The sequence below is a fragment of the Salmo salar genome, chromosome 27, assembly GCF_965601325.2.
Source record: "Salmo salar chromosome 27, fSalSal1, whole genome shotgun sequence".
NCBI lineage: Eukaryota > Metazoa > Chordata > Actinopteri > Salmoniformes > Salmonidae > Salmo > Salmo salar.
In genome coordinates, this window is record NC_138317.1 from 12,954,552 (window position 1) to 12,978,198 (window position 23,647).

At 44.3% G+C, this 23,647-nt stretch overlaps 1 protein-coding gene across 2 annotated transcripts in view; it reads right to left on the reverse strand.

Moving 5' to 3' along the window:
- Positions 1-476: 476 nt before the first annotated feature.
- Positions 477-23,647, reverse strand: part of LOC106588355 (semaphorin-6D) — a 100,152-nt gene continuing 76,981 nt past the window's right edge. The window contains exons 13-20 of one of the 2 annotated variants that reach the window (XM_014177243.3): positions 21,801-21,932; positions 21,471-21,626; positions 19,961-20,134; positions 19,200-19,340; positions 17,898-17,975; positions 14,317-14,375; positions 13,574-13,627; positions 477-6,368 (exon numbers count right to left, since the gene is read on the reverse strand). In XM_014177243.3, coding sequence (XP_014032718.1) covers positions 5,041-6,368; positions 13,574-13,627; positions 14,317-14,375; positions 17,898-17,975; positions 19,200-19,340; positions 19,961-20,134; positions 21,471-21,626; positions 21,801-21,932 — 2,122 coding nt within the window. In that variant the 3' untranslated portion in view covers positions 477-5,040. The remainder of the gene's footprint in view (positions 6,369-13,573; positions 13,628-14,316; positions 14,376-17,897; positions 17,976-19,199; positions 19,341-19,960; positions 20,135-21,470; positions 21,627-21,800; positions 21,933-23,647) is intronic. The other variant, XM_014177250.3, reaches the window with a different exon arrangement.

Below are 23,647 nucleotides of genomic sequence, written 5' to 3' on the forward strand. Positions count from 1 at the left end.
TAGCAAGTGTCATATATTTACAATTCCCACATCCAAACGGATTACTCATTTACCTAGCTCTTATCAATAGCTCGTATGAAGATGTCAATTACAGTGCACGGAAAATAGTGTTCTTTTTGTCAAAAAATTAAGTAGATGCTTTTTCCACTTGGAACCAGTAGGTTTGCTAAATCATATTCATGGGTTAACTCGTGTGTAAAAGTGGTGGAATTCATTCAAAAGGTCCGAAAAACAGACACACCTCCGCAACACCCTTAATTGTTTCGCTCTCCACCTGAACAAATAGCAGGTGAATAGCACTCTATTCTCATGCTTAAGTTCAAGTTCAGAATATGCAGAGAGAGAACAGTGCATTAAAAGGGAATTACTATCCATTTACACTCGCTTAACTCTGCTCAGAGTTGGGCCCCTATTGACTTGGTTCATCTTGGACAGGTGGTGCTCAGTTGTATGAACTATTTGACACACGTACAACATGCATTTGAAGAGCATTTTATTGGATATCTTTAAATTGGGACATACAGCTGTGTTTAATAGAACTCAGGAGCATCTGGGCCATAGTCCACTTGTGAAAAGAAATCACCACAGAGATGCAGGTGACCGCTGGTTTGCTATATTTACAAAAAAAGCAAACCTCAAGTGAGTGGTATGATACATAAGATGTAAAATGAAATACATTTTAGATGCATGTCAGAGCATTCTTCTGAAGCGATATTTATAGCAATTGAAAACGTATACATGGCATAAAGTACTCCAATGGAACCAGCTAACATTCATCTGACTTGGAAATTCTCTTCTAGTAACCAACAACTTTTTTTGTTGTCAAAGTGGCCAGAGAGGGAATATAGATACAGTGAGGGGAAAAAGTATTTGATCCCTTGCTGATTTTGTACGTTTGCCCACTGACAAAGAAAATATCAGTCTATAATTTTAATGGTAGGTTTATTTGAATAGTGAAAGACAATAACAAAAAAATCCAGAAAAACGCATGTCAAAAATGTTATAAAATGATTTGCATTTTAATGAGGGAAATAAGTATATGACCCCTCTGCAAAACATGAGTTAGTACTTGGTGGCAAAACACTTGTTGGCAATCACAGAGGTCAGACGTTTCTTGTAGTTGGCCACCAGGTTTGCACACATCTCAGGAGGGATTTTGGCCCACTCCTCTTTGCAGATCTTCTCCAAGTCATTAAGGTTTCGAGGCTGACGTTTAGCAACTCGAACCTTCAGCTCCCTCCACAGATTTTCTATGGGATTAAGGTCTGGAGACTGGCTAGGCCACTCCAGGACCTTATTGTGCTTCTTCTTGAGCCACTCCTTTGTTGCCTTGGCCGTGTGTTTTGGGTCATTGTCATGCTGGAATACCCATCCACGACCCAGGGAAGGAGGTTCTCACCCAAGATTTGACGGTACATGGCCCTGTCCATCGTCCCTTTGATGCGGTGAAGTTGTCCTCTCCCCTTAGCAGAAAAACACCCCCAAAGTATAATGTTTCCACCTCCATGTTTGACGGTGGAGATGGTGTTCTTGGGGTCATAGGCAGCATTCCTCCTCCTCCAAACACGGCAAGTTGAGTTGATGCCAAAGAGCTCCATTTTGGTCTCATCTGACCACAATACTTTCACCCAGTTGTCCTCTGAATCATTCAGATGTTCATTGGCAAACTTCAGACGGACATGTATATGTATTCTTGAGCAGGGGGACCTTGTGGGCGCTGCAGGATTTCAGTCCTTCACGGCGTAGTGTGTTACCAATTGTTTTCTTGGTGACTATGGTCCCAGCTGTTTTGAGATCATTGACAAGATCCTCCCGTGTAGTTCTGGGCTGATTCCTCACCGTTCTCATGATCATTGCAACTCCACGAGGTGAGATCTTGCATGGAGCCCCAGGCCGAGGGAGATTGACAGTTCTTTTGTGTTTCTTCCATTTGCGAATAATCGCACCAACTGTTGTCACCTTCTCACCAAGCTGCTTGGCGATGGTCTTGTAGCCCATTCCAGCCTTGTGTAGGTCTACAATCTTGTCCCTGACATCCTTGGAGAGCTCTTTGGTCTTGGCCATGGTGGAGAGTTTGGAATCTGATTGATTGATTGCTTCTGTGGACAGGTGTCTTTTATACAGGTAACAAGGTGAGATTAGGAGCACTCCCTTTAAGAGTGTGCTCCTAATCTCAGCTCGTTACCTGTATAAAATACACATGGGAGCCAGAGATCTTTCTGATTGAGAGGGGGTCAAATACTTATTTCCCTCATTAAAATGCAAATCAATTTATAACATTTTTGACATGCATTTTTCTGTTTTTTGTTGTTATTCTGTCTCTCACTGTTCAAATAAACCTACCATTAAAATTATAGACTGATCATTTCTTTGTCAGTGGGCAAACGTACAAAATCATCAGGGGATCAAATACTTTTTCCCCCTCACTGTAACGTGGTTTTAGTGTTGTCATGAAATGCCTATGTCTTGCAATTGACATTAGCATTGAATTATGATATTCATTCTGTATTTCTGCTTAAACTTGAGGCAGAGAAGGTGCCAGTGCTGTGCACACACTCAATCAACTCACTTGTAAAAGTCTTGGTTCCTTGCACGCACACACACCAGACGCTATTATTGTATTTAAGGAATATTCCACACCAAAACTATCTTTTGGTATTTGTTTCATTAGTCCATTGTTGATATAGTACCAACATGAAACAAATACCAATATAGGTTGGGTGGAGGTAAAAAAAAATGTTTTATACAGTAATAGCAAATAATTAACTACCCCTATGGGTACTGTTATCGCACTGTAGGCATCGCTTCATGCATCTCCAGACACACCTAATTCATGTCCTGTAATGCTGAAGCTCATTTGAATAGCATATTTGTTGGACCAGGCCGTCATCAACCATCCAGCCTTTCAGTGCCTCTCGCAGCATTTTCATTTACAACCCCCTCAGCTAGCTTCTTTCACCGCACACTTGGGGCTCTACTCTATAGCGTGACCCGAAACGTAAAAGGCAATGTCCCTGCTTTAGCGGAGATTGAGCCGACATGCGCAGCGTGAATGCAAATCGGAAATGACCTTTACATTTCTATTGCGGAATCTACAGATTGAATGAAGCCCTTAAATACAGACAGTCTTTTAAAAGCAGAGTTATGCCTCACCCGATGTTCATACCTTGTTAAACATTTGAGAACTTTCAAAAACACATGACACAGATGCACAGACCTAACATTGCAGATATACTTTCAGATCTACTCCAATCTTTTCCATCTAGCCCCCCCCCCCTTGTCGTAAAAATATATACAGTACCAGACAAATGTTTGGACACCTACTCATTCCAGGGTTTTTCTTTATTTTTACTATTTTCTACATTGTAGAATAATAGTGAAGACATCAAAACTATGAAATAACACATATGGAATCATGTAGTAACCAAAATTGTTAAACAAATCAAAATATATTTTATTTGAGAATCTTCAAAGTAGCCACCATTTGCCTTTGACAGCTTTGCACACTCTTGGCATTCTGTCAACCAGCTTCACCTGGACATTCCAAATCTTTCGACTGGTACTGAGTATATATAAAGAAGCATGAAGAGCATAAAGCAAAAAAAGACAAGGAATGCCGTGTTTCTTTTTTTACATCTGTCAAGCTACAATGTAGACTTCAACTGCCAGTCGAAACAGAACCTCTATGGAGTCCGTGCAGGAGGCAAGACTGAATATTAATTTGTAATAACAACAGGCCGAGAATGCAGACAAATACTTTTTGCCTTTTTTACACACCACGCTATTAAAGAAGGCACACATTAACACATACAAATCAAAGTTCGGCTAGTATTCTTCCACAGTTGCCTTTATTTACACCAATATCCACAATGTTAATAGCAATATGGTAAACATAAGTACTGACTATTACAGTTATTAAGGGCTTGTCCATAAGAGGGCGCTATGTGCCCGTGAGTGATTTCTCGGGACCCTGCTTTAAGACACTTGAATAGCCTGAATGATTGCGCCTCAATGTGGAACCAATTCTCACCAAGTGTTAAGGATGAAACAAACTATTTTTTGAGGTTGCAGTGCACTGCGCCCCTATACTCTTCTTCAACGACAGTCATAATGGGGGCAAGTTCAATTCCTCTGGAGTTATCATAGCACTACCAGGTCAAGGATTCTCCTAACTCATCAGGCCTCGAGGCGGCTACCTGTCACGGTGCAGCAGAGACACCCCCCCCCCCCACCAGTGACAAACATTATGGCTAATCTGTGATGCATGTTGGGTCTATACTGACGCTGTGTCTCGTTCCGCAGCATCATTCCATTAATACAGAATTAATCACTTGAAGCATTATCAAAGTAGTAATTTCATATGCTATGCTGCATGAAGTAAAGTACCTACCCTTACCTCAAGGGGTCCAGTTGATACTTAGCTGCACAACAGTAAGTTATTGCTAAATCCCACACGTGGAGGGATGTATACCGAATGTGTGTACTGAGTGGGGCCTCCATGTCATAGAGGGTTAAGAAACGGCTATGAGTTGAGTCTCACCACAGTTCATGTAGCTGCTTCATGGTTACGCCATGTGTGTATCTTCACGTGCAGTGCATATACCTGTATACACACACATACAGTATACACATATTACAGGCAGGATGTTGGTTCGTGAGGTGCTCTCTAAGGTTGAGGGCTTGGGTCCAAGCTAAAACAGGAATTGTCCATAGCGTCGGTGGTCGACTTGTGATCTGTCCTTTACATTGAGTTCTGGGCTCCTGTTACTTTATTCTTTGGCCTCACCGAAGGGTACATAATACCACCACATTTTCTATATCCTGTGAATCCATCACATTTCTGTGATCAAGATGCATTGCAATAATACCAATATGGTACAAAGACATTCATCAGGTGTGGAGGCTATTCTCGGGCGTCTCGTCAAAAAGGTGTGCCAGTCCCAGTAGTTGCCCCCTTTGAGCTCCAGTTTCCCTAACTCTGAGAGGAGCGCGGTTACATTGTCTGTCGTTTCGGAGCCTTTCGGTCCGACTCCTTAGCGCTCAGTAGTTATACTTGCCTTGCTCATTTACGGGCGAAGTGGCAGGCAGGAAGAGGGGCTTGGGGGGCACCTGGGGCTTGAGGGAGGCCGTGCGGCGTACGATGGCGGCGCGGTGGAGGTGGGGCGGTTCGCTGTAGCTGTGCTGCCGTGTCAGGCAGGCACTGGGGATGAGCGGCTGGTGGGCCTCACAGCCGACCCCTCCCCCGCCACCACCTCCCGAGTTCATCCGGGTGAGCAGTTGGTGTGGCGGTGGCCCAACCCCGCCCTGTCTGAAGCTGTGTTGGCGCGGGACGGCCCCTCCGTTGCCCATCTTGATCATTAAGTGCCTCTGGGAGTGATGGCGAGTCACTGCGCTTCGCTCGGGGATGGACTGCTGCTGCAGTGGGGTGGCACCAGCCGAGGAAGCGGCGGCGGAGTCCGGGGGCACGTCCAGGCGTCGGGTCAGACTGTCCCTGGGCAGAGTGGAGGAGCTGTAGTACGTGGCTGACTCTGTCTCGGGGATCTGGGGCTGGGATCTGAAGCTGCTGTGGTTATGGCTGGAACTGGAGCTACCTGGTAGGGGGGCACACGGTGAGGTCAGCACAGTGATGCTGCGGCTGCCCGATGCGCTGACCTCGTAGATGTGCTTGAGGAGCTCGTCCAGGGCCGCCACGTCCACCACCGTCTGCGGGCAGCAGGACTGGGAGGCCGAAGCCCCCTGCGCACGCTCGTCGTTGGGAATCTTCCTCTCCTCAGGCAGGTGCCCCAGGGCTTGGCCGTTGGTCAGGCTGTGAGAGAATTGGAACACCTGCTGGGTGACGGCCCTTGACGAACCCAGGCTGAAGCCAGTGCTGGGGGGTGCCTTGGACTCCTTGGCGTTATTGCAGTTCTGGTTCCTCTCCCACTGGTTCCGGAAGGCCTTCATGTTCTTGATGGGCAGCTCTGGGGTGGAGTCTGGGGTGGGCAGGCCCGAGAGGTTCTCCCCTTGGGAGAGGTTAAGGTCCGGGTCTCCCAGGGACATTCCGTGCCTCTCTGGAGTGTGCTCCTGCCCGCTGGGAATGAAGGAGCTATACATCTTGGGCGTGGACACATCCAGCTTCTCCTCTTTGGGCTGGCCATCCAGCAGGCCATTTAGCTTGGCCAGGCTGCGCAACGAGAGGGCGGGGTGGATGGACGCCTCAGGGTCCTTGCCAAGCCGGCAGGCACGGCGGGCGTTGTGACTGCAGTAGCATGACACCAGGAAGCCGGAGAGGATGGCGCCGAGGAAGAAGGCCACCAGAACGCAGGCGATCAGGAGGGTGTAGTGGACGCTGGGGCTGGACTTCTCCATGTCAGGGAGCCTTCGGACACCTAAAGGAGAAAAAGCAAGAACAAAAGAAAGAAAATTACGTCATGACTTAGCCCATACGAAAATAAAACCTTCCTTGTCTGGTCCTGTCATGACATCAAAAGGCTTTCACATTCTCCTCTCGCCCCCCCCCCCCCCCTCTTCCCGCCACATTGTAACAGCATGACTCATCCTAAATCAAGGGCTGGATTCAAATCCGTATTGCGGAAGATCTGCGTTAAAATGCAAAGGCAATTTCTGATTGAGACGACACAGCATTACTGTGAATGCAGTGTCTACAAAAACGGATACATTGCCTTTAACATTTCAAATCGAGCTACAACGCGAACCTTAGGCTATACTTCCGCAATAGGTATTGAATCCAGCCCCAAGTCATTCATTCTTCCCTCCATCAAACACAGAGAGCTATCCTGCCAAGCACTCTGCTGCCAAGCACTCTGCTGCCAAGCACTCTGCTGCCACTGTCTCAGGAGGCCACAACAGAGAAGCCTCCAGACAGTCTACCCGTTCATCATAACAAACACTCAAATCAGCCCAGACTCTAAACACAGAGCACACAAAGCTTAGAGGACCCTGGGAGGAAAGCCATGTTTTTCTCCCCCTCTGCAGAGTTGATTTGAGTTCATACTTCACTGCAGGTGCACCTGGCTTCTCGCACTGGCCAAGATCAACACTCTGATATCCAGAAGCTTATCGGGGCTCGAAAAGGCACGCTGCAGCCACGGATTTGCAGCTCGGTTATGGGGAGGCTAAATGAGAATGGTGCCCTAGCCTATCCAGCAGAGCAGCAGCTGGGGTTGGGTAGAGCCCAGCAGAGATAATGGTGTCTGTGTCCTCTGGGGAGCTCCATTAAAATGTCATCAAGGTCTAACAGAGGGATTAGGAAGAGTGGATGAACATGCTGGACTGAGGTAACTAAAGAAAGCGTAGCTTGTTGCTTCCTGAAAAAAAAGTTGTGGTCAGTCACACTTTTCATTAACGGTACCATTGTATATAGTTTCATAAGATGTTGATATCTTGGAGTAATTGTTAAAGGGTGTAGTATGAAACGGTACTTGGCCCGTGGTCTTGCATCAGAACAGATTTCTAGAACTAAAAAGTTTGAGGTAGAAGAACGCACAATAAACGACATTCTTTACGCAAAAGAATATCGAAACAGAACACACACATCCACCCACCACTAATAGCATGTCCCCCTGGTAAGCACCAACACGTTTACTTTCATCTCATCGTTGTCTCTTTTTTTCCTTCTCTCCAACAGTTAAAAATAGGACAGGGCGAGAGAGAGACAGATATGGTAATTAGACTCAACCAAAACGAATGTCTTTCTCTCGAATGCCCCGTCGAGCAAAGCCCTTCCCATGTGGTTCTCATATAGACTCTTATGTAGGTCACATATTTCCAGAAAGAGTGATGTTCTCGGAGGATTCCTCGCCTCTAATGGGAACCAAATGCATGATAAGCCTCGGATTTCAGCACCGGTTTGAGATCCCGTGCACCGAGCGATATGCTGGCACGGCCTGCCAGCTAACTTTAGAGTAGCATTCGAGGGTTAAAACGTAGGGATCTGCTTAGAGAGTCATGGCTTCTGTTGTTGTCAAAACAGTGTTGAATGTGTGAGGTATCTACCAACTCCAGTAAACAGTTATGACGCCGAAAAGTGATTGGCTTGGATATGCTCCAGATACCATTTGACAACAAAGAAAAGTCAATATACTGTATAATACATCTTCTGCTTGTCATAGAGTACAAATGACTTCTATTAGAAACCAAGCTATCGCACAATCAAAGACATGAAGCCATTTTATGACAGGGGCAAGAACAGAGAAAGGAATATTCAGGGATATAATATATTCACGGTCTGAGTATGTAAGTAGGTACAGGGGACTCCAGCACTGGCATTAGACTCCACTCACAGGCCGATGCATTGGCATTTGCGCGGCGCGAGACAAGGGTTGTTGATGTTGCCTTTGTTGCAGCACACACTGTCCCTTGATAGTCTTGCTTAAAGGTCACAAACTGCTGACCGAAATTAGAAACCCTGTTACCTTAGGCCTACACACACACACACACACACACACACACACACACACACACGTGTACTTTGAATTTACCTGAGACACTCTACAGAATAATAATCTGAGTACACTCAACTGTTGTCTCTCGTTTCATTCAGCCACCAAATGGTCTTGGCCATTAGCCAAGTCTGATAGATACACAGTCCCAAGTAACCCTTTATTTTGCCTTTCTACATCTGCGTTGCTTGCTGTTTGGGGTTTTAGTCTGGGTTTCTGTATAGCACTTTGTGACACTTGCTGATGTTAAAAAGGGCTTCATAAATACATTTGATCACTTTCCATAACACTTATGGCAATGTCAAGCACAGACCGGTTAATATATCAACCAATCAAAATGGGACTGTTTGATACTTCACGGGCAGTGTTACTTCTGTTGGCAGGACAGCGATGCTACTGTACGTAAAGACAGATAATGAGATGTTTACGAAGCATTCATCTTGGCGGCATTTTGACACGATACGGCGGAGTGTAAGCATTATAGCGAGTGCTAATAAAGGGTGTGATCGTGCCTCTTTATTTGACTTCAATGAACAGGAACATATGGGGATCTGCTGGGAGTGTGAGGTATCCAGATTTCTCTGCTAAGTGCCAATGGAGGCTAGACCAGGCCTCAGGACTTGGCAGGATGTGCCTTTTGAAGGATTACGGAGCTGCCGGTGAGCAAAACATGCATCCGAATCTCTACCCTGCCTTGATGTGTTATTATGAACAAACGTTTGCTGGTGTATATATAGGTAACTGCCAAAATAATGGGTAAAAGGGATACAATGTATATTGAAAGCGGGTGCTTCTACAAAAGTGTGGTTCGTGAGTTAGTTATGCAATTAACATCCCATCGTGCTTAGGGTCATGTATAAAAATGCTGGGCTGTCCATTATTTTGTCTGCCATGGCAATGACCACATTGGATGACAATGCCCCCGTCTACAGGGCACGAGTGGTCACTGAATGGTTTGATGAGCATGAAAACGATGTAATCCATGTGCCATGGCCGTCTCAGTCACCAGATCTCAACCCAATTGAACACTTAATAGAAGATTCTGGAGCGGCGCCCGAGACGGCAAAACACCAAATGATTTGAAATTTATAGTGGAAGAATGGTGTCGCATCCCTCCAATAGAGTTCCAGACACTGTAGAATCTATGTCATTGAAGCAGTTCTGGCTCATGCTGGCCCAATATTATATTAAGACACTTTGTTGGTGTTGCTTTTATTTTGGCAGTTACCTGCATATACATATTTTTGTAGCCCATTTTTGAACTGTGTGCATTTTGTTCTTGGTCATAAACGGTAATTTAACAGTAGCACAGAGAGATAATTCTGGCAGATGAATATAACATTTAGCACTTAGTGGTGGAATTGGAGTGCCCAGTGAATGCTCTGTTAACTGAAATCCACATAGTATTATTCTGAGTGTTATTATAAGTGTGTATATGCACGTTACCTTAACACATGTAAGGCATTTTGGGATTAGTGGTTGAGGGGACAGGCATTATGACTAGAGCCCGCCAGGGAACAGAAACGGAGCTGTCAAACAGTTTGCATAATATACGTTGCCTAGTTGTACAATTAGAAAATAGTGCATTTTCACATATCCAATTCAATGGGGAGCATCTGGTATTTTCAGCAGGTCTTTAAGTTCAGCAGAGCTCCACTTCAGGTTGCTGGGTAATGCATTTCTGCTTGGGTTTATAGTCACATGTATGTTCTGAACCTGAGCACTTTTGAGCCAGGACAATGGGAATGTTAGGTTTAAGTAATAGGTGAAATGATGTATGCTGGAGAGGCTTGTGATTTGTTAAAATAATCCAACTGGCTTCAAACTCAGTTTTTCAAGGACAAATTGGGGAAACGTAGTATATTTGGTAAAAATGGCTTCGCTCAATTTCTGGTTGGTCACTGTTCGAGAGGTCTAACAGTTAATACATCTTCTACGAACACTGATCAGTAAAGCCTTTTACTCAGAATTCTGAAAAGCTTTAGTCATTCATTGCCATTTAAAATAAAAAAAAAGTATTTATTCCCATATCTATATGGTACGGGGCTCCCGAGTGGCACAGTGGTCTAAGACACGTCACTACAGACCCCGGTTCGAATCCAGGCTGTATCACATCCGGCCGTGATTGGGAGTCCTATAGGGAGGCGCACAATTGGCCCAGCGTCGTCCAGGTTTGACCGGGGTAGGCCGTCATTGTAAATAAGAATTTGTTCTTAACTGACTTGCCTAGTTAAATAAAAGGTGAAAGCTCAAAGAAAGGAAAATATTTTCAGTTAAAATCTTCACCACCCCATCATTAAAGTGAATTCACCACCAGTACGGCAAATTTCAATTTGTGAGTTTCAAACTATCTCTGCTTCCGACCATTAAATGTACAGTACAGGTATGACACATTGCTGTTAGGTCTGTACAACGCCTTGCCCATCTCTAGGATAGATGCCACTGGAATCATTGGCTTTCCCATATGCACACGTCGCTCGACGGGCAGTAAATTCATTATCTTGTTTTGCTCGTTTCAGGCGGAGCACCCTCGTCACAGCTGTAATACATGCTGCCAAACCTAACATGACAGCGCTTCCCTTCAGGATTGATGTTTCCTGCATGAATGTGCCTGGGAAATCACTGAGTCAACAAGTAAAGTCACTCGGCACCCCCAAGAGAAGCTGAATACATGAAAACCTGAGAATGATAACCGGCTACAGTGACTCACTCTCAGGGTATAATAGAGGTTTGTGGTGTTCTCAGTGGTGAGAGAAATTATATTCAGCCCGGTCTCAAAAGACCAATCATCCTTTTGTCTGACTCAATCTGAACGTCAATACCAACTGACGATTCAATCCTTTCCCCAGCCTCTTCATTTATTTACACATAGGCTTTTCAAGTACGGCGTTACACCTACCACTGGATGACTCTTTATGCCATGGATTTCCACTAGGTGAAGACGTGCGTGTCGTGTACATTTGTTATTGATATGGCCCCGCCGCGGCTCTGCGTGGTGCATACTGTTACAAGGTGATAAAGCGCGGACGGCTATAGGAAATACGTTAAACTGCCGTAAAAGTAATTAGGAGGTCGGCATACCACGCGGACGTCCATATAACGCATGCAAATGAGACAATCTGATGTGATTTCTGCTACGTCTCGGCCCCATAATTGCATACCTCCACCCGAGCTGACGATCCACCGCCGAGTTCCTAAAGTGTTTTTTAATGAGTTGAGGCACTTACAAATGGAGCGTCTCTGTGTCATCTTCCTTGTTTTAAAAGGGAAGGTCTATAGCATCAGTTACTGCCAAATAAGTCATAAATTGGCGGTAATTATGATCATTTGCACAGCGTTCGCCCGCAAGACCTTTTTCGAAGGGGGCTCTTGTTCCTTTTAAAGACCTTGTAGAGCTTTCGGAACAAACCAAGGCCAATTTTTGGACCGGATTGTTCGAGCCAGCTGGCACAACACAGTCTGTCCAATGTTCTACAGCCGCAGGACCAATCTCTTAGAACACTGCGGAACACTTAGGCTTTGTGGAGTAATCATAGGTGGGCACAAGGCCACTGTAATTTACTATATGAGCTGCAGTTCAATAACCAACTGCTTTCCCTATGTCCTATTGATGCATCTCTAAATTATGTATAAAGTATCCATTTTAGAACTAAAGTTAATATGTCCGATTTGGGCAGGATTTATGGACAAAGTTCATCCTCATAACTGGCTTACGGGTATATCAATAATTATTGTATGTAAATCTACAATAAAGAGAATATATTCCAAGTGCAATGGTAAATTCTCATGTCATATTTCCATCCCCTGGTTGTAACCAGCATCAGTAAAGCATTGCCTTCATTACATTGATTTGTTTCAATGTTTGTTTCATAGGCATTCAGAAATGACAAACAGTCACTGTGACCATTACCTGGCTAAACTTTGGCATGCTCCCTACGCCTAGTCCATCATTGGAGTCATGACGTTTCTGCATAGTCATCAAGACCGTTTCAAGGTCTTTGGCATTGCCAGTGTTTCTGGGGGGTTTCAGTGATTGAAAACCACCTTCGCTGTGTTCCCGGTGCTCGCGGAGGGCCACATTGAACCCTGTGTGCTGCTACATGATGGGATTGATTGCTCATGAGGCGATACCGCCATGATTTTCTACACAGATTGCACCTGGGGGCCAGTCTAAAAGTTCACTCAAAATAGCATTATTAAAAAAAAAACAGACTCCAGTCAGAATTGGACTTCCCCCAATCGAGAAATCACTTCTCTGACAGACATTCACGCTTGGCTGAGCTACGCCAGGGCCAGGAGTTTAAAGCCCAACGTGCCTGTTGGCAGCCGAGGCTAGTCTCTCCATTAGCCTCTAATAGCGTCGTTCACTCCATGGGTTAATCACAGTGAACGGCAAAGGCTGGGCTTCTATTACATCACGAGGGTCTTCTCTGGTGCGAGGCTTGCTCTGTGAATTACAATTACCACGCTCAAGTAATATTAGGCCTACCAGAGGGGTTTATTGACTTGGCCATGCCGAGTCATGAACTGCGAGATTGAAAGTACATTATCTATCGGCTACCCAAGGAGATCCTCTTGGTTTAAAAAGTGTATCTGATCTTAGTCATCAGCCTCCAATTTCCACAAGCAGCAACACGTGTTTAATCTTCTCTACAAGATGTGGAACTAGAGCAATGTTTGTAGCCCTGTGAAGGAGCGAACTGAACCTGTTTCAAATCAAACAATACTTTGAATTTCAAGTAAAATAAAAAGCTATAATGGTCTCTAAGTAAAAAGGTTTAACAGACACGGAAAAGATCGGGGTACTCTTTCATTTTCAAGCTGTCTAGTGAGAAGCCTTAAAGGGAAAATACACTTACTGTTTTTTTCGGATTCGTTTCATTAGTCCACTGTTGATACAGTCCCAAAATGTTTTACATGTCAGCAGTCAAGTTTCCAAGATATTAAACATACAAGAACCAAACATACAAGAACCCGTTCACATCGTCATGATGTGAAACTACTAATTGCCAATAGTTGCATGTAACTTAATTCAAAGTGTTTATGCTCAGTCATACTACAATAAAACAAATTGGAAAGCAACACAGGGAGAAAAAAAAAAGGGCGAGAGACTGGGAGAAATGGAAACTGACCGTAGGCCGAGTCTGCCGCAGAGTTCTGGATTCGCGTGGTCGCCAGCACATCTGCTGATGGGAGCAAAACAAAGCATTAACATGGAGAGAGAAAAGACGGGGTGAATTACATACCGCTCACAAAGACATAAGAAAACAAATAGGGTTTTCCGGCAGCATGACGTGAAATACAAGTAGGTTGGACTGCTCTGGATATTTCCAAATTGTGACCCAGTTGTGGATTCAAGTGTCATAAAATACTTTTTAGATGTGCCATTTTCTCCCCTACCGTACTTTTCTCTTCATATTCTTGTACTTTACTTTACTTCTGCCTTATATAAACGTGCAGTGTAGCATGTAAATGTGTCTGCAGTATGTAGCCTTGTTGATAGAACTTCCGTGTGTATCTAAGAACATACTTAAAAATATATATATTTTTAGGTATTTTCTTAAAACTGCATTGTTGGTTAAGGGCTTGTAAGTAAGCATTTCACTGTAAGGTCTACACCTGTTGAATTCGGTGCATGTGACAAATACAATTTGATCTGTACACTTCAATGTTAGCTGGCTGAGTGACAGGTAGCAAATTCACTTGCTACATCGTCAATTAAATCCATAACAGATCAAGCAAAAGGGGAGGAGGTATTTGATATAACACCATGGTAGCCTGTGAAACCCATTCTTCCATGAAGGAAGAGACCCTCTTTTTACAGGGCTAACGCTTAGGTGATTGGCCTGTTGCCATGGGGATGTTGATAGCTCACCGTGGCAGTTTTCAGGGTACAGTGAGTGGTCTCCCTCGATGTCCTGGTCAAAGCCAGCCCTAGAGATAGAGAGATAGGTAGAGAGAGAGCGAGATAGAGAGAGAGAGTGTAAAAAAGGATGCTCATCACCTGTTTCCTGTTTGCTGCCACCTATCCAACTGTAATTGGGACCCGTGTCATTCACTCCAGGCTGGAAGCCCATTTAGCGCCATCCTGACACAGAGAACTTGCCCGACCTGCCAGTCGTGGAGGAGAGAAGAATTTCTATAGACCGTACATTGTGTCAGAGAGACATCCTGCATATGCCTATGACATCACCATCCACCGACAAGGTGGGCGAATCAGGAAAATGGCACGAATGGAGAGAACATCCATTTTTGCTGTTCATCCCTTGTACGCTGTCCAATTAGAAACCAGCGCCACAACTGATAAAGGTCAGATGACAATCACTCTTCCTTTCAGGTGACATGGGGAGCAGACGTCGCCAGGCCTCATTTGGCAAGGACAGCCTGCATCAGTCAGGTGAAAAAAGGCAGCTATGACTAAAGCCAAGGTCATAATCCAGACCCTATTCAAACAAAAATATGTAGCCAGACCCAGTGTTTTGCCTGTGCATATTCCAGCACGCTTTTGCGGGATGTGAAACACATGAGTGCAGGTTTAACTATTAAGGGCTGTATTTGGGGCCACTCTCCCCTCCTACCCACGGAAGTGTTCATTCTCATTAGGATTTTTCAATCAGTGCATGCCGCTTGCACTGATAGCCATCGATAGGTTTCGACGCAGCGTGCTCGCGAATGAGAGAAAAGGTCCACACACAACCAGATACATTTAGATTGGCTGGAAGCTAATGGAATGTGCGGTTTTGAAGGCAGCACACAAGTGTCCATTATGAGAAGGGAATGAATAGGATTAGGTTGGATCCTACTTCTGACACCAACGGGCGCTCATTCTCATACACCCTCCGGCCCTTTCCATCTCGGAGCTGCGGAGTCCTTGCTTTGTGTTCATTTGTTTGTTTTTTTCCCTCTCCTCTCTCGCTCTCGTTCACTCGCTCTCTATGTATCCATTTTCAAAAAAGTGTGGGATGCGAGAGCGCGCTATTCATTTCCCTCACTGACACTTTAAAGCTCTCCTATTTACTTGTAATGAATGAGGGCAAAGGACTAGGAGACATACATATGAATAGATGCAAATTCTCAGAAAAAAGACTGACAACGCATACATGCAAACAACGACCTACCAGAGATGCATACAGACATAGTGATATAACTAGATATAAGCAGATACTGTAAGTAGATATTTACAATGGTGTAAAGTACTTATGTAAAAATACTTTCAAGTACTACTTAAGTAGTTTTTTTTTGGTATCTGTACTTTACTATTTTTATTTTTTACTTTTACTTCACTACACTCCTAAAGAAAATAATGTACTTTTTACAACATACATTTTCCCTGACACCCAAAAGTTACATTTTGAATGCTTAGCAGGACAGGAGACACCTGAAACCCCACCTCTTTAAGGAATACCTGGGATAGGATAAAGTAATCCTTCTAACCCCCCCTTAAAAGATTTAGATGCACTATTGTAAAGTGGTTGTTCCACTGGATATTATAAGGTGAATGCACCAATTTGTAAGTCGCTCTGGATAAGAGCGTCTGCTAAATGACTTAAATGTAAATGTAAGACAGGAAAATGGTCCAATTCATGCACTTATCAAGAGAACATCCCTGGTCATCCCTACATTTACTTTTGATACTTAAGTACATTTAAAACCAAATACTTTTAGACTTTTACTCAAGTACTATTTTACTGGTTGACTTTCACTTGAGTTATTTTCTATTAACGTATCTTTACTTTTACTCAAGTATGACAATTGGATACTTTTCTCACCACTGGATATTTATACAAATGCTTGCCAATAAAACATATAAAACAGTCACAGGTAGGGACACCCACTCACAACCAAATACGGAGGATTCAGATTTGGAGTAGGCCTAAATAGAAGTTTAAGTTCAGGAGAACAAGCAACATATTTTAAACCGTGGTGGGCCAGGCTGCAGAGATCCTTCAGGGCTGACTTCAGCTCCATTTAGGTTTTTGCCGGCTGCCTCACTTGGGAGCTCTTTGGAGCGTTTTGCAAAGACGGCCTGGTCTGCCAAAACAGCTGTCACATTCACCTCTGGATCAACCCATTAGTCTCCAGGGAAACCACTGACTCGCTGCCACGACAACAAGGCCCATCTGCTGCTCATCTTTGGGAAGTGTCTGAACCACAGTGTCCTGGATGAGGTGTTTCCAGAACCCTGAAAACTTTCCTCGTCCACTGAACTCTAACTCTCTATCCAAAATTGTGATTGATACTTTTGAGTGGAACTTCATGAAACTTGCAATAGTCTCAAAGTTCATGAAACCCCATCTTAAACCACCAATTCCTGTGCTGCTGGAATGAGGAATGTCATGAAACATTTCCCCACAAATCCCAATATTAGATTACAGTGTGTGGTATTGAATTCATGTTGATGAACTACGACATTTAAAAACAGCTACATTACTTTTTTCAGCATCTAAAAGATTCAATCTAGGCCTTTACTGCGGACACCACATGACAAAATGCGCTAAACCTGGAAGTGCCATGTCGAAACTCAAATCTGCAGCAGTCAAAACAGGCAGACTGCTTTCCGCTATTCTCCTTGGTCCCACACATCTAAGATCTTCATTTTTTACTGACCATGTAAAAAATTAAAAAAATTAAATCTACACTCTGGGAGATTTAGGGAGATGTCACATATCAGCGAAACAAAGTGTTGACAATTTGTTTGATTAGTTGAATCGGGTGCGATGGCACTAGGTCAGGACAGAAACCAGGATAACTGCTAGGGAATGGGTGGGGTTGTGGAACAAGGTTAACTGGTGGCATGGCCAAGTGAATCACCATAAGCCCTTACACAGCAGCTTTTTCCATAGCACTGGAGATCAACGATTATGAGTCACAGTGTCAAATGACCCCTCTTCAGTTCATGAGAACTGATCGATGGCAACCCATCAGTTGTTCAGTCATTTCTTATGTTCCAGAGAATTAGAGAGACTATTTTCACTTTCAGGAGGTCCGGGGTGAAAGCATGTTTTATTCCTGATGATTGCCGTATCTGTCAGCTCATAAATAAATCAATGAACTCGAGCCATTGTGGCTCAAGTGGTTGATCGTTCCTTTCACTTAAAGTGCATTGCACAAGTGGAAACTGGCCCAAAGCCAGCAGATATAATGAAACAAATGAATGCATATTAGCATACGGTGTACCAGAGAGTATAATTTGCTGGTATAAAGAAACTGACTAGCGCAAGAAAATGCATCTTTGAAGAGCAGCCCTTATCTGCAGTACAATGATGTCACTCACTCAATTCATTCTTCTTTAATATGACTTCCACAGGGTTTGAGATTTATTTCCCTCATATCTTCTACTCTCTACTCTCCTTTTATGGGGCCCAATACCGATGATAGATATACGATCACACTCAATCCTTTATTATCTTTCAGATTGATGCCTTTCAGAGCGACAGGAAGGAAAGTGACACTTACTTGAACCCTGGCGCCATGTTGGCACAGCTCCCGGTCCGGAGCCAGATGCAGTACGGGTCGCGGGACGACAGACAACTCCTAGAAAAATGACGAGGCAAGAGGCGGTTAAAATCCCTGTATGATATCGCTCCTTGGCGTGCAGGCGATGGGCGCTCGACTGTGTCTACTTTGACACAGTGACACGCCACACACACACACACACACACACTTGAGCCAAGGATACTGCTGCGGTCTAGTGGAGCGTATTCTGTTGGGGCTATTCCCCAGCTGGTGCTCTGCAGAGCGAGACTGGCTGGCCTGCGTGTGAACTCGGGAGAGGTGATTGTGTCTGACAGTGTCAGTGTGTGTTTTAGCTCCCTCTCCAAGATGACAAGTCTGCCCGTGACAGATCTTAGAGGACAGGTGTGTGCATCTGTTTCTAAATATTTATGTGTGTGTGTGTGTGAGTGTGTGTGTGTGTGTGTGTCATTATGGGCCGCCTAGAGGAGTGAAGCCAGTCATCTTAGTGACAGGTGTCCTCAGTCTCTCTCCCCCTGCCATGGTGACACACTGACAGCCAGGGCCACGGGGACTGAGGGGGAGCTCTCAGGGAGGAAGAAGGGAGAGGGGAGGGTCTGACATACACTTGCCTATGGGAGGAGAGAGGGTTGTCTTCTTTGGGTCTCACTTGTCACTCAGTTCTCCGTTTCCATGAACCCTTGCCTCCCTCACATCCCACCAGTAGGAGATTATGCACACGGCATCATTGTGGACTGACCTAGTGTGTTCGTGTGCATGCACGTGCGAGTGTGTGTGTCAGACTATGAAGGAGGAAATGTGTTTTTTTGTTGTTGTTTAAATGTTGAATTATTCCAATGGGAGGATCAGTCAACTATACTGATATTCTTGATGTGGTATTCTGTGCTAATGATATCCTGAACATTTCCCCCAACATTTACAGGCTGTTCAAATATTGATTATATGGGCAATTAAGCCGCCCTTTTTAATGTTTTGGTTGTTTGCCAAAATATGCTCTCTGCACCAAATACATTTGGAGAATTTGATCATTTCCTCATGCCTTGCCTGTACTCTTCTTGCTCCATTATCTGCCAAATGACTAGAACAAATATAAATATTTGTTTATATTGAAATAACTTGACCACAAATTGACATTTAAAGAGCTTGGTATCCAGAGACTAAGTATTTGTTATAACACAGAGCAAACGATTTTGAGCAGTGTAAAAGCAGTACTAAATCCTAACAATACTGCATATCCTCCTATTTGCATTCGTACACAATCATTTCTGCATTGTTGTAACTCACTTTTTACAGGCGCCGTGCTCGGTGCAGCGGCTGAGCGGCACTCTGATGACACAGCTGGTGAAGGCCACGAACAAGGCATGATGCTCCTTATCCAGCTCCATTCCCAGAATCCTCCGGTCCTCCTGCCCCTGAACGTTACACCTGTGGCAAAATATGGTCACATGGACACGTGAGATCCCTTATAGCACAACCATACTAATGGATCGGAGTTCGACCACAGACACGTGAAACACAGTACAATTCATCTATCACAGATAGAAATGGGAGCCCCAGAGGCTAAAGGCTAGGCTATCTCTGTAATAAATGTTCATTTAGTAAGTTTACATACCATTTGAACACGTAACATAGTGTGGAAAATACAATTACTCTGCCTGTGAACTACCTTAGTTAATATTTTGATCACTTGGTAGGGGTAATACCACGATAATGTGGGTTACAGCTTCAAAGGAATACTCCACTCAAAACTATTTTTTTGTATTTGTTTCATTCGTCCACTGTTAGTATAGTCCCAAAATGTTTTGCATGTCAGAAATCAAGTTTAAGAAATAGGACTTTCATCGTTTTGCATCATTATGATGACATGGTCAGTATTTATAGCGTATTCCTTTAAATCAGGTATAGACTAATTCATTTGGAGAAGTTCCTGGCTGAAATTAGACACTGGTGACAGTCAGGCTATAACAGTCAGGCTTTCATTCCATTACCGACTTTTGCTTTTACTACACCAGTTAATGACTGACTTATAGAGGTTCTGTACTGACTTAGAGGGGTTATAGACATCAATGTCCTCCAAGAGTTGGGAGCCAAAGGATGCGTTAGGATGAGTGCTGGACAACACCTTCAGGACCCTGCCATCCTCCGAGCCCAGGAAGACTACAGTGCGGTCCTTAGACGGCCCGGCAGAGGTGTCCACCGCAATCTGAGTCAGCTTGTACCTGGAGAAGGGAAAAAACACAGTTAGCGCTGATTGAACGGCCGGAACTGGTAACTAGTCAGCTATAATGTGTCAGTCATTCAGAACAAGTGCACCGCCATGACTGGCATGGAGATACGGGTCAACATAGGGTTATACTTTTTTTTTTTTTTTTACTTGGCAAGTCAGTTAAGAACAAATTCTTATTTACAATGACGGCCTACCCCGGCCAACGCTGGGCCAATTGTGCGTCGCTCTACGGGACTCCCAATCACGGCCGGTTGTGAGAGAGGTTGGATTCGACCCAGGGCGTCTGTAGTGACGCCTCTAGCACCGAGATGCAGTGCTTTAGACTGCTGGGCCACTCGGGAGACTTTCAGTTGGATATGGTTTTTCAACCCTTTGTGCTTTCCACCCACGTGATTCTGTAAAATTTCTGTGCACCAAAAGATGGAGTGGAGAGCACACTCAAATGGGGTAGTCAGAAGTGCTAGACTGCAGCTGCGTTGAAATTTCATTTCTTCTGCTTTAGGCTACTTTCTGGGTGAGATTTGGCACTTCCCCGAATGGTTACTGTTGGTTGCCTAGCAGGATAACAGCTGTCAAGGAAGGTTTTGTAAATGAACCATGATTGCTTCCAGAATGTGCAGGTTCTTATCTTTGTGTGTTTGCACGTGCATATCTAACGCCAGTCATCTCAACTGGCTGCTAAAGACTGCATAGCCACTGTATGTCATTTTCAGTTTATTAACATCAACTATGCTATAAAGTATGTTATTTCCTCTGGTTCATGAATGCAACACACTCGATGAGAATATCCTATGATTTAAACCCCATTTTATCGTCCAATATTTCCATGACTTCACTAGGATTTCCGAGACATTTCACCAGGATGTTTCGTCTCTAGATTTGGAAGCAGTGTGAGATAACACATTCCCTATGCACCCCTGACTTTTGTTGTCATTTACCAGAGTATCACATCAGCTTCCTGCAGTGAGAAGCGGCAGGCGGGTCACCCAGGGGGTGCAGCAGGCAGACTCAAACAGCTCATATCACCTCTGCACCGCCAGTAAATGTCAAACTTTGTGGATGAAGCCACAGTCTCCGGTCAAATACGGTAGCAATAGCTAGGCTGAGGCAATTTCTGGGTTTTGTTTGAGCGAGAACTTCAGTTATCCGATTTGAGTAAAGTGTCATTCATTGACTAATTAGATTTACTGTACATGGTTTCACTAAAATACTGATATGTTTAATTTGATCAAATGTTATATTACGTTGCATTATTGTATATTTGTCTATGTTGCCATTTGTCCACACAAAGAGAAATCTTTATATTGTTTGGCACTGCCCTACAGTACCTGCTGGTGGTGCGGGTGAAGCAGGGCCGGTCGTTGACGGAGGGCACCGCCTCGTCCATCAGCGGGTAAGACTTGATGAAGGTCAGTGTGTCGTCGGGGAAGTTGATGGATGACTTGTAGGCCGAGGCCGGGCCATCACCGGCACAGGAACCAGGCCTAAAGTAGAGAATAGAGAAATGACATTTGGCAACTCTTATTTAAACAAAACACAGGTGTGTACTGTCCTAGCCTAGCTGGTCCCAGATCTGTTGGTGCTGTATAGCCAACTCATAGGTTTGTCGTCATGCCTGGTCATATGTATTCTAGTGCCCCTTCAGGATAGTCTCATACCTGGGCTTAGGCACCTGTTCCTCCGGTACTGGGGTCCAGGCTGAATCACTGGTCTTCTGCTCCTTAAACTTCCCATTGAAGGCCTTCTCTATGTCGTCCATGTAGAAGGCACACACTGCTGAGCCAGGGATACTGACGAGGGAGAGACGCAAAGAGCGTGTTCAATAAAAGAGCCTCGTGGGATTAGGCTGTCGAAAAGGTTTGTTGAAACATGGTTGGCTGGTCAAACAAGGTGAAAAAAAGTGACATGATTTGTATCTGGTGAGTACGGCTCTGTGTATAATTAAAAATCAATACCAAGACGTTTCTGTGGTAAAACTAAAATGTTCCTGTGCGGCGAGGAAGGAGGTGAAGTGTGAGTGAATATCACGCCGTTTTTCCAGTTTTAGTGGTGTTGCATATTCTTGCAGTGTAATACCCATTTCAGATAGATGTGGTATATTACCTGTAAAATATACTGTATAAGGCAATGTTTATATGACCCCCTTTCGATCAGCCCTTTATTTACTACTTTCTTGCATGTAAATCTTTTATACATAGTGGGTAACTGGCAAATTGTGAAGGGTGGGGGGGTGTAGTTAAACCATGGGGGTAGGGCTGGGCTATACATTAAATTCCAAATGCCTGTATTGCAAGAATCTAGGTTTTCTTTTGTTTTTAATGAGTGTTCGGTCTTTGGTCTCGCTGCTTCTGTGTGCACTATCCCACTCGCACAGACACCAAGCCCCTGCCGCTTACAGTACAACAACAAAAGACAAAGTAACTTCTTCCTCTCTGACAGCAAGCAGTTTAAACTCGCTATTTGCATTTGAGGTTTGGTCCAACAGAATCGGTCATATGGACACAAACTATTAGACATGATTTTACTGTAATAGACGAGAAGTGAACCTTTATTTTTGAGATTTTTTACTCCCCAATTTCGTGATTTCCAATTGCGATCCAATCTCCCCAACGGGCTCGGGGGAGGCAAAATTCGAGCCACGCGTCCTCCGAAACATGACTCGCCAAGCCACGCTGCTTCTTAACACCTGCTCGCTTAACCCGCACCAATGTGTCGGAGGAAACACTGTTCAACTGATCGACTGAAGTCAGCTTGCAGGCATGATGAGCCAAGGAAAGCGCCCCTGCCAAACCCTCGCTCGGCCAAATGTGCGCCGCCATATGGGACTCCTGGTCACGGCCTGCTGTGACACAGCCTGGGATCGAACCCCAGGCTGTAGTGACCCCTCAACACTGAGATGCAGTGCCTTAGACCGCTGCGCCACAAAACTTAACCTTTTTAGGTCTCAGCTCCCACCATGTGAAACAGAGCAGACCCTACTAAAACGTGAGTATCAATGAACACGATTGTGGAAAATGTATGCTCCGTTTGTCGTGCGCGGCATAGCAGCATTTTAGCCACATACTGTTATGCGCTAGCTGTCTAGTCTGTGTTTTATAAATGTGCAACGAGCGTAAAGAGACACGTTTATATAAGGAATTGGAAACTCGTTCTCATTCTGTGAAATAAGTATCTTCTTATCCAGGTGGGCGACTTGATTTCAATCTTAACAAAGTGAACAGGCCATGTCGTTCAAACAGTTGAACAGGAGGGTGCATTCATAACAGTTCAATTGTTCTACCTTGTTAGCAAGCAAATAGATCCAAGTTGGCTAAACTTTAAATATAAAAGATTAGCTGGCTACTCACTAGCATGTGGGCTTGTGCTTGAGAGATTGTTTATGAGACCCGTGTTCATTTTCTATAACGCCTGCTACAAGAAGTTTGTCACTATTCGTGGATGTGCATATTTCTGGTAAAATTTGTAACAAAAAGGGTATTTTCATAGACTACTTGAAAGCCAGATC